Source organism: Typopeltis vanoorti, chromosome 6 (genome assembly GCF_054136105.1).
Source record: "Typopeltis vanoorti isolate ZY-2024b chromosome 6, IOZ_Tvanoo_1.0, whole genome shotgun sequence".
NCBI lineage: Eukaryota > Metazoa > Arthropoda > Arachnida > Uropygi > Thelyphonidae > Typopeltis > Typopeltis vanoorti.
Genome location: NC_143554.1, coordinates 13994582 through 14011110, shown reverse-complemented (window position 1 = coordinate 14011110; position 16529 = coordinate 13994582). Strand labels below are relative to the sequence as shown.

At 36.6% G+C, this 16529-nt stretch overlaps 1 protein-coding gene and 1 long non-coding RNA gene across 3 annotated transcripts in view; one reads left to right on the top strand and one right to left on the bottom strand.

The window, feature by feature from the left end:
• Positions 1-16529, bottom strand: part of LOC150105304 (uncharacterized) — a 169813-nt gene that overhangs the window by 4208 nt on the left and 149076 nt on the right. The window contains exon 3 of the long non-coding RNA XR_016548474.1: positions 14891-15007. This is a non-coding gene — a long non-coding RNA (uncharacterized LOC150105304). The remainder of the gene's footprint in view (positions 1-14890; positions 15008-16529) is intronic.
• Positions 1-16529, top strand: part of LOC150105305 (protein deadpan-like) — a 41649-nt gene that overhangs the window by 23157 nt on the left and 1963 nt on the right. Inside the window, exons 1-2 of one of the 2 annotated variants that reach the window (XM_090394680.1) lie at positions 12128-12282; positions 15613-15708. In XM_090394680.1, coding sequence (XP_090250806.1) covers positions 12235-12282; positions 15613-15708 — 144 coding nt within the window. In that variant the 5' untranslated portion in view covers positions 12128-12234. Of the gene's footprint in view, positions 1-12127; positions 12283-15612; positions 15709-16529 lie in introns of those variants that run through there. The other variant, XM_090394681.1, reaches the window with a different exon arrangement.

The following is a 16529-nucleotide window of genomic DNA, read 5'->3' as shown; positions in this document are numbered from 1 at the left end:
AGAGTTTTAAAAACAAAGCCAATGTTTTTGTCGCCGAAGCTGTACCTGGCGACATTAGAAAGATTGTTATTGAAACCTGTATGAGAAAGGCTTGCAGGCTCTAAGTGTAAACATCTCCGAAGTCAGTCAGAAAGAGTTCAAACAACTTTCCGATGGCCGGCAACTTACAATCAAAAGAAAGCAGAGGAGAACAAAAGGTGTGCCGAACTTTAAACTTAAGATGAAAGACTCATACCGATTCTTTGGTGGTTGCCAAACTTCATGCGGGGTCTCAGAGGAGGCCTAATAAAAAGGGACTGAAGCAAGCAGAAGGGGTTCCGGTTCCAGAATTGCTTGTCAGAGAGACTGCCCGGATCCACTTTGCTTGAGAGAGGAGCTTCTCGGTTCGAGACGTCGCTAGAGAGAGAGACTACTTCTAGGCCGTAGAAAAGTTTCCAGGCCAGGTTAATGTTAGACATTCACCAGTGTGTTGCGTTTTCATTACAATTTGATGAATCAAACGACTTAACTGATATTTATTCGCATGGTATTTCAAGATTATTCAAGTAAAGAAGAACTTTTGAAAATTATACCATTATTGGGAAGGACTACGGGATATGACATTTTTTTCAGCATTTGATGAATTTGTGAAACAACACAAACTTCCGCTTGTTACTACTGATGGTGCTCCTGCAATGATAGGTAATAAATCATGCAAAAACGATGACAAATATCCAGATTTTTTTTTAACGTACCACTGTATTATTCACCAACAAGTACTGTGTAGTAAAAGATTAAACACAAAAGATGTTTTGGATATTATATTTAAAATTGTAAATTCTGTTCAACGGCATTACTATACAACTTCTGTTGTATAATAATGTTCGCTGGCTCAGCAGAAGTCAATTTTTAGAAAGATTTCTTGTATTAATTAACTATATAAAAATTTTCTTGATGAAAAAGGAGATATTTATCCACAACTGAGTGATAAAAGATGGTTGTTACACTTATCATTTTTAGTAGATTTCTGTACAAAATGAAGCAATTTAAATTTAGAGTTCCAAGGTAGAGATAAAAATTTAATTGACATGTTAAGTTCAATAAAAACTTTCCAACAATACTTACTTTTATTAAAGAAAAATATAAATGCCCGCGAATTTAGACATCTCCCATATTTATTAAAATGTTTTGAACAAAATCAAGAAATGCTTCGCTATGATTTAAAAGAATTTATTCGTGAAATAGAATTAGTTGAGGAAAAAGTAAATTCAAGATTTAAAGATTTTAATAAAACTGAAATGATTGTATCTTTTATCGATAATCCATTTCAAGAAAACTTGAACATCACAGAAATTTCAAATAAAATTAGGGGGCTGTTTGATATAAACCAAGCTGAAGAAGAACTTGAGATAATAAACATTCAGAATAGTTTACATGTAAAAGCAATAAACAATGAAGTCATTTGGAAGTATGCACATGAAAAATTCCCAATATTAACTGATATTGCGCGAAAAATTCTGTCGTGTTTCGGATCGACATACTTGTCAGAATCCGCTTTTTCAAATATGCCCGTCATAAAAAATCAATTAAGAAACCAAATTACAATCGATCATTTGGATGATTGTCTGCGATTGGCCACTTCTTCATATCAACTTGACTATGAAAATATTGCGAGGTCCAAACAATACCAAATTTCACATTAACTTTTTTTTTTTTTTAATCAACCAGCATTTCCTGTAACTTGTGAGTTTGTAATCAATCTGTTGTTTTTTTCTAACTTTAGTTTTCCAAAATAGAGAAATAAATATTTTATTCCAATATAATTTTTTTTGTTTAAAAATAATTAAAAGTGATAAATAAATTTTTAAATACACAAAAGCTTTTAGTTGTGTATTTGTGCGTAATCAGATATCAGGTTGGGTGAACGTGATCTATATAAGAGAATAGATCGCCGAATAACTTTTTATAGAAAAGTAGTCTTAAGCACTCGATGCAGTGCGAGATCCACCGATTTCAATCGTGCTATCTCAGAAAAACGTAAGACGTCAGTCATCTCTAAAACGCTTCGGTTGTATCCTGAATACAAATGTTTATTAATTTAAAGACATATATGATAAACAGAAATAAGTGAATAATTATACAAAAATAATAAAGGTTAATATTAATTACACCGTTAATTTTAAAGAACTTTTTTTAAAAATCGATTATATCCCCCTTAGCTCAGGTTTCGTCATGACGAGAAACATTTTGTTGGCCTTTCAGTTGAAGGTGAATTAGCCTGTCTAATAGTGAGATGGGAGGGATTTTTGTCCTGCAATGTGACAAAACACGAATAACAGATGCGTAGTGCAAGTTAGCTGAACTAGTACAGAGTTGGATTGTGCAGCAGATATGTCTAAAATACTTGAGCTTCCTTTGTTTTATTTATAAATCCATTGCAGAAAATAAAACAATTACTTTATTTTTGTCCAAGATACCTGACCCCTCACAAACTGGGAGATTTTATGCCTGGGATGGAAGGAAGCTCTAATGGTACTGAAATGTGTATAATGCTCAAAACTTTGATGCAGTAGACGGTATAAATAGAAGAGGACAGCCAAGACGAGAGTAGGTAGATTATGTGAAAGAGTTTGAAGGATTTGAGTCAGTCACCTGCAATGGGCGGAGAGGAATGGTGAAACAAACATCAGACACATAGGCAATGATGAGGATGATTAATTATATTTATGCAAAGCAAAACAGAACCTATAAATACGAGTACATTATATCTGTGGTAGCATGCGTCCTTAACATTTACAGTAGTTATTCAGTTAGGAGTAGAAAGCATCGCATCATTTGCATAAAGTAAAGAACTGAGATTGCTATCAGGTTTAATACCACTTTTCTTCATCATGTGATCCATAGAGATAATGAATAACAACGGCGATGGTTTGGGTTTGTTGTAACATCAAGTTACTGCACATTATATATTCTGACATCTCCAATTCCAACTGACTCACAACTAAGTACTAGTTAAACAGTTTTTCTCTTGAAAACTTAAATAGATAGTTGTTATATCCTATGATTTCTCGACAATTTGTCTAAAAGTCGACCTCAACGATCCTTAATTGGCCTGACCCCAGCTTGTGCTTCGACAATGTTTACCTTAGAGAGGGTTTGAGGAATACTAAGCGAAGAAGACAGTTTTTTCCCCTCAGCAGTACAAAAGAGAATGGGGTTAACAGTTATTGACTAGTTGCACGTCGAGCTTTTCTTGGAACTTTATAAAGAGGAGAAATTTATTAAGCTAGCCGTGTAGAACAGCGCCAATGGAAGTAATGTATGCAGTGGCGGCTCATCCGTAAGAGCTGTATTCGATGCAGACCTCATGAACGAGCCGCCACTGAATGTATATATAGGAAAAAGCCTAAAGGCACAAGCTGACCATCTGTGAAATAGCATTTGGAGCAAGACTGTCAGAGAAGAATTATTCTCTTCGGAAAGCATCAGTATTTTTGATGTACCATCCCATCTGGGAATTGTATAGTTAGTAGAAGCGCAGGTGAGAAGTAATACTCTGAAAGGAAGTTTTTTTTTTTGGGGGGGGGGGGTACAGAAGATTGTGTAGTTCAGTGGATATGGCGTTCGCACACCACGGCGCTTGACCGCACGAAGGAAGACTTCTTGGTTTCGAATTTAGTTGGAATCATCTCGGCGACTAGAAGAAATTTTTCTTAGTCATTTTTCGACCGGTTCCTTAGTTAGTCGATCTTTGGCACGGGCAAACGGGTTTTTTCTCCCGGAAACTCAAGAAAATCGACCGTAGAACCCACATTATTTCAGAAATTAAATACGAGTGTTAGGGACCACAAGATGGTGGCACTTCTTAAGCCGTCTCTCTTCACTGCGTGCCGCTTAATTAGTGATAGCCTTGGGCCAGCTATCACTGATTGGCTACCAGTGGAGATTGAACTGCCCACTCAATCTCCAAAAGTTAGATATGGCTAAAACGGCCTCGCCTACTCCCTACACGGGAATAAAAAGGCGTTAGCTAATATATATATATATATATTTTTTTTTTTTTTGATTATATAATGTGTTTATACCACAAATTTCTCTTCTTGAGAAATCTCAGAAGCCTGCATATTATCAAAGGTTAGGGGAGATGGTAGCCAGTCCAAAATCACAGCTCGATGTTTATTATTAAATAAAAAAAAATGGCCGAATTACCTGAAACTAGAAAATGAAACGTCTAAAACTGCAAGATCATGTTCTGATTTCGGTCAATGGCATTCATCTTGGCAAGCAAAATATTACGGCACTTAATGTTTTAAGCATTTCTCAGAATTATTGTTTTCTTTCGTCTGTTCACTCACAGCCACCTCTACATTTCGCAACCTTATACTATTTTGGACGAAATTTGGAATATAGTCGTTTCTTGCATTGCTGAGGTCTTCTTGAGAAATTCAGCCCAGTCAGACTAAAAATCTGAGGCACACTTTTTTTTGTGGAGGGGGTGAGCCTTCGCAAGCTCACCCCCTGAGTCAACAGAAGGTTGACTGCAATTTAGAAGCGGCTACTTTGATATAACGTGCTGAGATTCTCTTCTAAAATGCAATCACCGCTAATCCCTAATGATTCAAAATAACGTCAATAAAGAAGCCACTTCCAAATTGCTGACAAACTACCGCTTGCTCAATAGTTTCCAAGTAGAAATGTACTATGAATAAGCAGCGAAACTGGACTTCAGTGTGCCTTCAGTTAAAAATAGAAAATTGGCAATATTAACATTTCATTCTTTCGATTAAATTACCAGTGTCAATATGAACAATGCAAATAATTTCAAGGAAAGATACAGGGCAAGTATTTATGCGAGGATAATCTACTTCGTCCTTAAGAACAACACGAAATATTGTTATCTAATATCATAACAGTCAGCCTTAAAATAATTAACCTCTTTCTTATTATTTCTCTCGCCATTTCCACACTGTTCTGATGATTTTTGTGTTGTATCCAACGAGACATGCTACATAAGCAATGCCAGCTATCTTTGCAAAATATTTGTTTTCGTAGCAGCTGACTCCCTTTTCTACCAACTGCAGTTAAAGAATACAAACAATTTACTTTCTCTGTTCTACAACATTTGTCAGTTCGTGACCTTTAACCCTTCCTGTCGACTAGATTACACTCTCCCTTTCGGCTTCTTTACTTGTCTATGTGAGTTTTCCAGACAGCACAGGTGTATGGTTTCCTTCGGTCTAAAAATAACATGTCTGTGTTTTCATGACTTAGTGTTTGCTAGTAGCGAACATCTCCTTACCCCATTCGTCTGAAGATAATCTTGTCTTTTTGTAGTGAACAAAGAAGAGATAACGTGCTCTTTCCTTTTCCAAATCTTTTAGTTAAGGTCCGTTCAAACTGGACTGAGCTTTGTTATGACCTATCGGTAATCGTGGATTTATGTCTTTGACCTACAAAGTTTTGCCGTTGAACATCACACGTAAGTTTACTTCAAGGTCAAAGAAGAAAAATTTCAAAGGCTTTAGGAAACACCTGGAATGGAAGTTGTCAAAATGCTTATGGGGAAAAAAAAACACTGTTCTGTTAGAAAACTTTAACTCTTTTAGTTCATTTATAGCCAGTCTCTGCTTCAGTCGAAATTGTGTCTGAAGTTGTAATAAAACCATATTTTATAATATGTTTAATTATCGATCTACCTGATAACAGATAATTCCATGACACTTTTGACAATTCAGATCAGTTAAAAGCCACGATATCTGTAAAGTAACAAAATAGAGCCCTTGTCCATTTCGAAGTGGATCTTATAATTCTTAAAAAAATGAGATAAAGCCTACTGTCAAATGGAATGGTCTATCTCTAAGAAAAAAAATGTTGAAATGCCTCGAATTTAGAGGCTCAGAGATTATTTTGTGCAGATGACTTGTTCTTATCGTCTACTGTAAAAAAAAAAAATAATCAAACTGCAGCAGAATTATTTTCGTCCAGTGATTTCAGTTGGCTAAAGCTTATATCTTCTATTTCTCATGCTATTGTGCATGAAAAATATCGATGATGAAATGGCCTTACGGGTGATGTTAGCAATTGATAGAATACAAAGGAACTTCTTGTAAATATATTCAGTGTTTAGTGAAAATTCTCAGACTTGTTATTTATTTATTTCATATTAATTCAGGTTGGAAAATTATTTACAAATGAACTAAGCGCAACAGTTATTACAACTACAGTACTTTGGTACTTGAAAAGTTTCAAAATCTTTGTCTGTCGGTAAATTTATTTGCATAAATCTTGTCAAGGTGAGCTATTTACTTGCTCTCAATATGGCATTAAATAGAGAAAGTGCATGGAAGGGCGGATCGAAACTTAATATAATTCACTTCGATTTAAAAAAAACAAAAACATATAGGTTTTGTGGTTATTAACATAATCAAATTCCCGACATGAGGGAATTGTGCATGCTATGATAGTAATAATACATCCCTCGACAACTTTCCTCCCAATTAACCTTCTGAGACACTTCTAACTGCATCAATCCACCTAGATTCTGGTAATTTTCTTGATATCAGCCACCTGGTTTGCTAACCTTTTATCGTCCGTTCTACCTTAGATTAGTTCTGTTCACACATTACTGGTATTCAAGAAACCTGCGTTGCAAATTCATTAAATTAAAATTGGTTTGAACACTGTCTTGTATATAGTTCAGTGTTTGACTAATTTCTCTCTTATTTCATTGTTATTTTTTAAATATAATTATTTAAACATTGTTATTAATCAAAAATAATTTCTCTCTTATTGACTAATTTCATATAAATTTATTCAGCTGAATTCACCCCATACCACTGTTTCGTATTTTGTTGTCTATCTCCATCTTCACTAAACTATTTTTCATAGTTTATATTCAAATAGTTATATTTGAAAGGCTTATTTTATGCAAAATTTGTTACACAGCGTTTATTCAATTTCCTGAGTCCTGAAGACGTGTACAGGATTCATTTAGGAGTATAACGTAGTTCAATAAAGTAAAGAACTGATATCAAGCCTCATGCTAGTTTTCTTCATCATATGATCCATATAGAAGATGAATAACAGGAGAGTAATCTGCATCTTTGTCTCTTATCTGATTTTACTTCACACCATCTTTTTTTCCCTCTCTTCAATTCCAACTGCTAACTGTGTTCGCGCGGTGTAATGTCTCATTTATACCATAGTGTGTTTCGAATAGCTTTTCTCTTAGCAACCCCACAATGGGCTTTTTTTTTTTTTTTTTAGCTGTCCTCGCAAATAACATCGTACGAAATGATCATAGAGAAAGAGAGTCATAAATATACGTGTTTCGTTTGCAGCAGTCTTTTATAATGAAAGCACCATTTATTGTCATAGCAATCGGACCACAAGTTGCTTTCGCAAAATGCACAGCACGTGTGACCATTAGTTTTTTCTTCTTCTCCTTTTTTCCCTTTTAAACACTGCAACCTAAAATCAACTGTAGGCAACAATATCAGCGAAGAAATGTAGTGGAGGAAGACCTTAGTAGCCAAAGAGTGGTGCATAAAGTTCGATGTGGAAATGTTCAGAGTATCACTATGTAAAGAGCAGTGCTTACACAAGGGCAGTTCCACAAAAGCCAAATATCAGTCAGCAGCTCGGACGAAATTGGTGTAAAGAACATTACGACTGGCCCGTAGAGCATTACAATTGTGTGATAAAAAGTGACGAATCGCACTTCATCCTTTTTTCCAATCGGATGAGCAAGTGGGAAGTGTCTGGAGGGGACACCTTATGCCCAAATGCAAGTTTGGTTGGCGGATATGCAACATCATCTCTGGATAATGCAGTACTCTCCACATACCAGCAATATTTCGGAATAGACGAATGTCTTTTTCAGCACGACAATATCTTGCTGAAAGTGTCATCTGGCCTGCACAGATTCCCGATCATAGTAAAACAGAACATCGGGTGTGGGCCAGATCAGTGCGTCCAAAAACGTATATGAATCGCTAGGCGTGATGTGGAAAAAAATCTATTTTCAACAGGACTCATATACAGATTTCTCTGAAAATATGCTTCCCCGTTATTTCAACATTGGTGTATTGTCTTTATCATCTTTGAAAAATACGCTAATACTTGTGCTTAAATGGACACCGATAACAAGGTCCTTCTCCTTAAGGCCTTGATAAGACAGCACAATAGTCGAGATCCCAGTATCAGAAGATGTGATAAAAGAAACAAGGAGCTAAGAGGATTTTTCTAGACTATGAATTTGAGAAAGACTGTGGTCAGTAAGGAGTAGATATTTCTCTTGGTAAGTGCGCTGAGGGTTAGTCAATTGAAGGAGAAGAAATTGTGTGAAGTAGTATGAAATGTCAGCACCAGACTTAGTTTTGAAAATCTGAATCCCTTAAGGAAGACGTGGCTTGGACGGGGAAAAAATAAATACATTTGTTCTGTACTCTAGTAGGGTATCCCGGATTATCTAAAGCTTAACTCACGCACAGTAATAAATGTACAAATAGGACACGAAACTTTTATATTATATATTTGTACAACTCTTACCACGACTTATTTGGCAGCTAAGATAATCCCATGAACACGTTGATGGCTTTATCATAAAAATTAATCAAACTAGATTTGTATGTGTGTGTGTGTCAGCTTCATGATGTGGAGAAAACGAATCAGAAAATAGCATTTCTTTTACTTAAAATGGTACAGTGTCTATTTCTATAACAATGAGAAGGCAGAGTGGACAGATAGGGTAAAAAAAAACGAAAAGGACGGCCATTATTATTTTATTTTTTTCTGTCCACGACACACCAACTATTAAAATAAATCGGCTGTAGTGCTCAAACTATAACAGCTCAAGTACTGTGGGATATAACGCATTATATTCTGCAAACATTTTTCTCATTGATTTTGTCCCAGTTTATTTTTATTTTTTAATGCGCATTTCATACGTTAGTATCCGCATATATTTTTTGAAATGTTGAAACATCTAAAAATAAAAAACAGTACAGGCTAGTCATGCTCATGTAATGAAGGAGCAGGCTACGAAGTTATGCAAAGATATATCACGGATATAACTAACAGCTTTGGGGTGTCACTGCAGACTGTTTGAACTTCCCAAATTCAACAATAAACTGAGATTAATACTCTTTGGATATGGAAAGAAACGAACCTGATGTCCATTCAATATTATGTGTGGCCTGGTTTGGATTTAAAAAAAAATAAAAAATGGACGCATATAACTCCGAAGTAAGTTGAAAAATATTTATCGTCAATCTGCCTGTCTCTTGGGGCCTATATTGTACAGAATTATGCAACTTTGTATCACAATACTCTGGAAGCACTTTACGCACAACACAGCTTTTTTTTTTCATGCCAGAGAAAAACAGTTTGATGTGCGGCTAAAGCATCATTGTTTCTAGAAGGATGTATGCAACAAAAATTTTATATATAAATCTCGGAAGCTTTAAGTAAATAAATTTTATCCTAGTTCATAAAGAGAAAATAGTACTGACTTTTATTCTATGTACATCTTCCCAGCTATATTAGGTGGCACTGAGATCATGCCTCAATAGATTTTTTTTTTTTTTCCCTCCTTATTTGGTTTTGGCCTTAATATTTTGACGCCTTCCGAAGATTTTCATTTTGAAAATCTTTAAATTCTCTAGTCCGGGATGCCTCCTGCCAATATCGTTCAACGTCAAAAGCAGTGCACAAATCTGATACTCATCCCCCCCCCACACACACATATATGATCATGTCCAGAGAAATTGCCACTAAACTGCATTTTGCCGATATGTTTTATTTAAAATATAATGAGAACACGTAACCAAATCATTTAGTTGACTCATTGATGACAAAATCTTTTCCAGCTACTGTACTCCGCCCCCACTCCTAAAGTAAAGGAATCTCTTCGAGGTTGAATTCAAAGCTCAAAATCATACTAAATTTACGATATTAATACAGATCGTGGAGAAAGAAATCTGATACAGGATCTTTTACTTATTCCCAAGCACTCGTATACAATTCAAAATTTGTCACATGGATGGAGAGAATTTAAAGTTGTTAGCACTCTTCCCTTAAGAAGGTTGTATGATAATTGTCGAATGACGAGCATGATAAAATACTGTTAAATTTCATCGCCGTTTAAAATTTTAGTTACTATTTTTTGTTCTTCTTCTTCCGCCCAACAAAGGTTTTCTTTTAGTATATTATTATCCGGATTGATTTCTAGAGCAAAGTTTTTCCCCAAGCATCACACCCGGAGATGAAAATCACTGCATATGGTACATAATAGGCAAAAAATATTTAATCACAAGCATTATACGTGTACTGCTGGTGTAGTAATGTATAATCTCATAAAAAAGAGTCACATATGTATGTGCGACTTTTTACGTTACAGCTGGCATCGTACTTTCTCAAACTAGTTCATTTTTTTTTTTTATTAAATGTTATTTATTCCTATTCAACAAAGAAGGTAAAAAGGTCGAAGAATAATTGATCGTAATCGGGTGAACAATACGAATTACAGTGGAGTGTATTGGAATTTTTCTTTTTTTCGCCTCTCTCGCCCTTCATTTTACTACAGCTGCGCGGAAATTGTCCGAGGATCACAAACAACTAGATTCCAAATTTGGCCGAACATGATTAAACCATACGGTTGGGAAAAAAAGCTATTATTTCCCACCCTCACTCCAACAGACACATAAAAAATAAAAACTGTTCCTTCATTTAGTTCGACTGGATGAACTTCCCGACGACAACGAACAAATGTAGTGTTTAAATCTCTTCGATTGGAACCATTAAGACTCGCATTTGGCAAGCTGTGTGTTCATCCACGGCCTACCAAAAGAGCAGACTGCTAATGTTCAACTTAGAACACGTTGAATTTTGGCGCGGATGACTTTTATAAAAAGATAGGTCAGTGGCTCAATTCACCTCAGCCACGACTCTTCTTTCACACGCTCAACAAAGTCTTAATATGAACTGTATATATCCCAGTTATGACGACAAGATAGCTACTACCCATCAAAAATTATTAAAGAAGATTTAAAAAATAACTAGAGAAGCCCTTACTTTATGGTAAAGAAAGCTCAATGTCAATTTAGCATAATTTTTCTCCATCTCAAAAAAAAAAAAAAGTTTCGTGTTTATCCACACTGACGGTGCAAGAGTTGTCAATTGGGAATCACTGCTGTAGACACTTGCAGCTATGGAAGCAGTATGATTTAGAGGAGCATTAAATCATGTCAAACAATGACTTTAAGGAAATACTATGACTTTTAATTTAGTCTTTTTTTTTTTTTAAGTTTAATGTGAAAAATCGCTTCATGTGTGGTAATCCCCACACACCTCGAATTTGTTTTTAAGCTTTCATGGAAAGGTTATTGCTTAAAAAAATACAGCGAAAGAGAAAAAAGGAGTGTGTGAATGTTTTAAGCAAACGTTCCGTTGTTAAACTGAAGCTCACATTTGCCCCCATTTTAAGCGTGCGTTTGGCGATGACTGGAAATTTCTGAGCTCCACTGTTTTGCCTAATTTGGTGACTGGCTTCTTGCTGTGCTTAGCGCTTTGTTAATGTTCGTGCAGTGGTTTTGTCACGTATGCTAGATGTCAGCACATTCCCTTTAGCCACGCCAGTTTTACCTGCGCCACGGTTTACCTCGAGTGGGCCTCGCATTCTTCCATTTTGCAAATGCATCCCATACCGTCAACTTCCAAATGCGCCATAACCGCCGGAATGTGACGGCTGCTGTTTTCGGCAATTCTCTGCAGGACGTACCCTGGAGCAGGGATGGTAGGAGACCGTTCACCCCCTACGGTCTCTGTGGGAGGTAGCTTGTCTACAGGAACGCGACTGCACGTGCCTTGATCGCGCGCGACACACGCTGGGGACCGCAACGAACAGCGGGGCTTTACTTTGTTTACTCGCGAGGGCCAATCATTCGCTCATTTCTGCCTTCCCATTGGATGGCCCCGCTCAGCACGAGCCAGTCCCGTGGAGGTAAGAGCAAGGATTAATCTCATTTCCTGCTAGCGAGGGCAGTTCTAAGTCCACGTGCATAAGGAAGCCGATTCTTCGATTTGAGATGTCTGCATTTACCTGAAATACTCCCTTCACCTTCGTTGTCACGCTTACACAAGAGCACACGCGCGAGGAGTCGCGTGCAAGACCGTACGAGATCGTGCATTCCCCTTCCGAAGAAACAGTGGGTGACGGTGTTAGGATGACTGCATGAGAAGCAGCGGAGAAAGAGGATGCCATCAGCTACTACAAGGATGGACAAAAAACATGGAGACAGACGGGTGAGTCCCTTTTCCTGATATATTAAGGGGTCACTTGAGGTGTACCCTTCTCGTCCCCCCGTCCACTTATCCTCTCTTTCTGATAATATCAGTATTTTCCGGTTTCACGCGAATTTAATCCTACCAACACTCAGAGTGAAATTATTTAGATCATTTAACAAGGTGGTGTGAGTACCGCGCCAAAACCCCTTGACCGTGGGGGGAGAGGGAGGGGGGGATGAAGCTTAGGGAGTCTAATGAAAGTTTCAATCAAAGTGGCCCCTAAAGCTTGTTGTGAGTGAAACTCGCAACAAAAGGAAAACAAGCTATGGTGAAGCTGGCAACTCTTTAAAATATCTTTTACAATAAAAGCAGCATAAACGTCTTCTTCGTAGCCAGCTGGGAAGAAGCCTCACCATTCGCTTTTTGGGTGGTGGAAAGACCTAGGTTTGATCTCGTCTACAACGCAAATAATATTTATGAGGTCCTTTGCGTCCTGGTTTTGATCGAAGGCGAATTAGTTGATATCATTACAAAGGTGCCGATGGTTTTTCATCCCCGAACACATCAAACGAACAGGCATAATATACCGGCCACGCATCCTTGGTGTTTCGCCCGCACGCAAAAACTACTTTAATTCGTTCCACGATCAAATGACATGATCTGACTAATTGAGCAGCGAATGTCATATCCAGATTAAGCTTGAAAGCTAATGAATGAACGAATAATTTAAAATGATCTCCAAATGAACTACTAAAAATCGAAATAGGGCTTCGTTACTACAATAATTAGCAAGTCTAAAAATTCGTTGTTGGATGAAAAAAAAAAACAGTATTTCTAAAAAATACTGTTGTTAACGTTGCGAAGCGCCAGCGATTTGAGTGATGGCATTCGCTACAGATGCGCCAACCACTTGGAAATGTCCTGACAGGAAGAATATTAATCAAGATTAGCCAAGCTCTCTTAGGTTGCACGCGGCTTCAAGTTTCTTTCCTTGTACGAAGAAAACGTAACAGAAGCCACAAGGGAGGGCTCGGTTGTGATAAGGTCGAATTAACCCTTCTGGGAGAGGTGGACAGCCGGTACATAATTGACGGATCTTTCTCCGTATGTGAAGCAGTGCATTCGCCCATAATGACATAAAAAGTGACGATGTGGAAGGACCACTCTTTCTTCTCATCAGTTACGAGGGCTACAGTAATAGAAGTGCTTGCCGGCTATATTACTGTAGATCATGCGCAGGAGACCGCAAGACGATACACAATTTTTCTATCTGATGAATAATTAAGCAGCGATGTATTTCCTCTTATTATCATCCAAATATATTCGTTGATTCTCTTCGAATGCAGGTGATCGCAATTAATCAGAGATGGCTTGAAACCCAGATAAGAAGCATCGGTGACTTCGTTTAGACAAAGCAGAAATAAATATAAATTCACGCTACACTGCTAGTAAATATAATGACGAATTTTTTTTTTTTCAAATAGAAAACTTCAATGTATTCTTGCTCTTTAAGAGCCTTATGGAGTGATGAACGTTAGATTTATTCCCTGTCAGTAGATAGGGAACAGGTAACTGTTATCATAATTTAATTAAATTACGTGCGAAATAAATATTTCGCACGTATGATGATGAACGACAAATGATATAACCACCATAACGTTGATTTGGCAATGCATAACTGCTACTGTGCATACTTCAGAAGTTCTTCCCACGTACTGAAAACTAAATCTGAAAAAACACGTGCAATTTTTGACTTGCCATCAACAGTCGTGGAATGATCAAGCATCAAAACTTTCGGTTAAAAATACTCTGCGTGCAACCTCCAAAAGATTATTCCTGATAGTTTCATTATTGACGATCGTACATATATATTTCTCAACATTTTTTTTTAAAATCTCTGATGATACTACAAGCAATTGAAGATGCCCTTCACCCATTCGAAAATCTTTCACAACTTACTGCGTCACCTCTGAGTTCTATTTTCATTAATTCGCATGTTTCGTTTGCCATTTCCGATTTTTACACGAAACAACTTAACGCAGCACGTACGTAGTTTAATTCGCTTGATTCTCATGCATCAGGAAATGTGACTATGGATCGATTAAAACAATACGATGACACACAACGTCTATACAAACAACACTTCTACGGACATAGCATCGGGAAGTGTGGTTTACCAGAGGATTGGGGGGAGGGGGAGTAAGTAATTTCACTTTAAGTTAGATTATTTCGGCTTTACTCCGCTGTAGATAATCTTGGAACAGTCTTCTTAATTTAAATTTTTTGGCAGGAACAAGTCCGCTAACGATAACCTTCTAATTGCTGCGCTGTTGATAATTTCTATGGCCCACTGAGAACCTCTGCTTCAGGCATTTGCCCTATTTTTCATTACTTAATGTTCTTTTTTTAAAAAATAAATAAAGCAAGTTATGCCCCAATTGCTAGTCGAATATTAGCGTTCCTGAGGGGGAAGGGCAAAATTGGCATTAGTTCATAATAATATTTCACAAAATATTATTGGTTTTCAATGTGGTTAATTCTCAATGTACTTCATATATGGACTGTTTCCATCATACAATATTTCTTTTTCATCGTAAAACACATAAAACTTAACCAAATCACTAACCTCCATTTTTAAGGCATGTGAAACGAACTATTCCTCTCTTGAAATGGTAGACATCGAGATAAATGACGCACATTTCTTGCGCATCTTGTCTCTGAACTTCCGGTTGTAGGGAGCTTCCTATAAAATAAAACGAATTAACAAAATAATTAAATGCAATAAATTTACAGATGTTTAATATTAGCCATTTTAAAAAGTTTCAATAGCCTACATTTATGTTGATCAGTTTATTCAAGACATTGGGAGATCGATGATTCGCATCCATCAGAAATGAAATGAAATATTCTAGCTACCAAATTCCTTATATATTTCAGAATACGCTTTTGCTCAACAATTATCAACCAAATGTTCCAGTAAATTTGCAGAATCATGGGAATAAATACTTATTCTTGTTTGAAATTAGTATTTTTTTTTTTTTTTTTTTTTGGCTTGAATGTTAGTCTGGGCGGGGGGGAATTATATTATTCTCTGTGTCTCGGCAGCTAAAAGAATGAACGTGTCTAAATAAACAGGCTACAAGATATTACTGAACGTAAAAGAGATGTTTACATATTAAATCGGAATTGGTCGTATCTACTTTAAAAGAATACTGAAATTGAATTGTTATGTTTAATATTTTCATATTAACGCAACATAAAAAAAATCGTGTCATAACCGGGATTACTTTATAGTTCATTGTCAGCAATTCTCTCCAATGGCTAAATTTGTATTTTCTTTTCCGTCAGGTGTCTAAACCACTTATGGAGAAGCGACGGAGGGCCAGGATCAATCAGAGTTTGACTGAGCTGAAATCTCTACTAACTGATAACTCAAAACCCGAGGTAAGTTAAACGACTGGAATCTAAAATGCAAACCAAACACTTTTTTCTTTGTACATGGTAATAATTCGAGTACTTTTTTTACTGTAATCTACATATTCGTGAAACTATTCAAGTACGAGTAAAATGTATTGGCATACTCGTACTTGAATAGTTTCACGAATATTTACGTCAACGCTGATTCTCGACCATCGATAGCAACCAAATGTCTCTTCGATATACATCTATCAATTAAATTTGGTCCGACACGTTCTTATTAAAATAGTCATCAAATATGTTTTTGGCATTATTGGTTCAGTTTAGTGTAAACTATAATGCGCATACAAACTGCTATATCATATAGAAACATATAATACAACTATGTCCTCCAATTGGACGCCAATTCCAGAATATAGATGTATGTTTTGCTTCGGAACAAGGAAATATCAATACTGCTTACTGTCGAGTGCTAAACATTTCAGCTGCACTCCACATATGTCTGAAGTCATTAAATCAAACGCACCGCCCCCCCCCCCCCTCTTCAAGAGGATATCATTCTAATACTGTGCACCCAGTTTCTATCCGAATTTTAGATTCTGACCCTGGGACTTGAAGAAGTCCATAAGCACAATTAAAGATATTGTTTCTTCTGGTGGTAGTTGACACATTTTCTGAGAAAATACATCAGCTAATGAGATCAAACCTGTGTTAGCAATGGCAACGGGTTTCCTGAAGATTATAGACATTTTGAGAACTCTAGTGATACGACTAATTATTTTAGCATTTATATCTAAATTAGTCGGTAAAATGTGATTATAGACTGTAGAAACAATCTTGTTAGTATC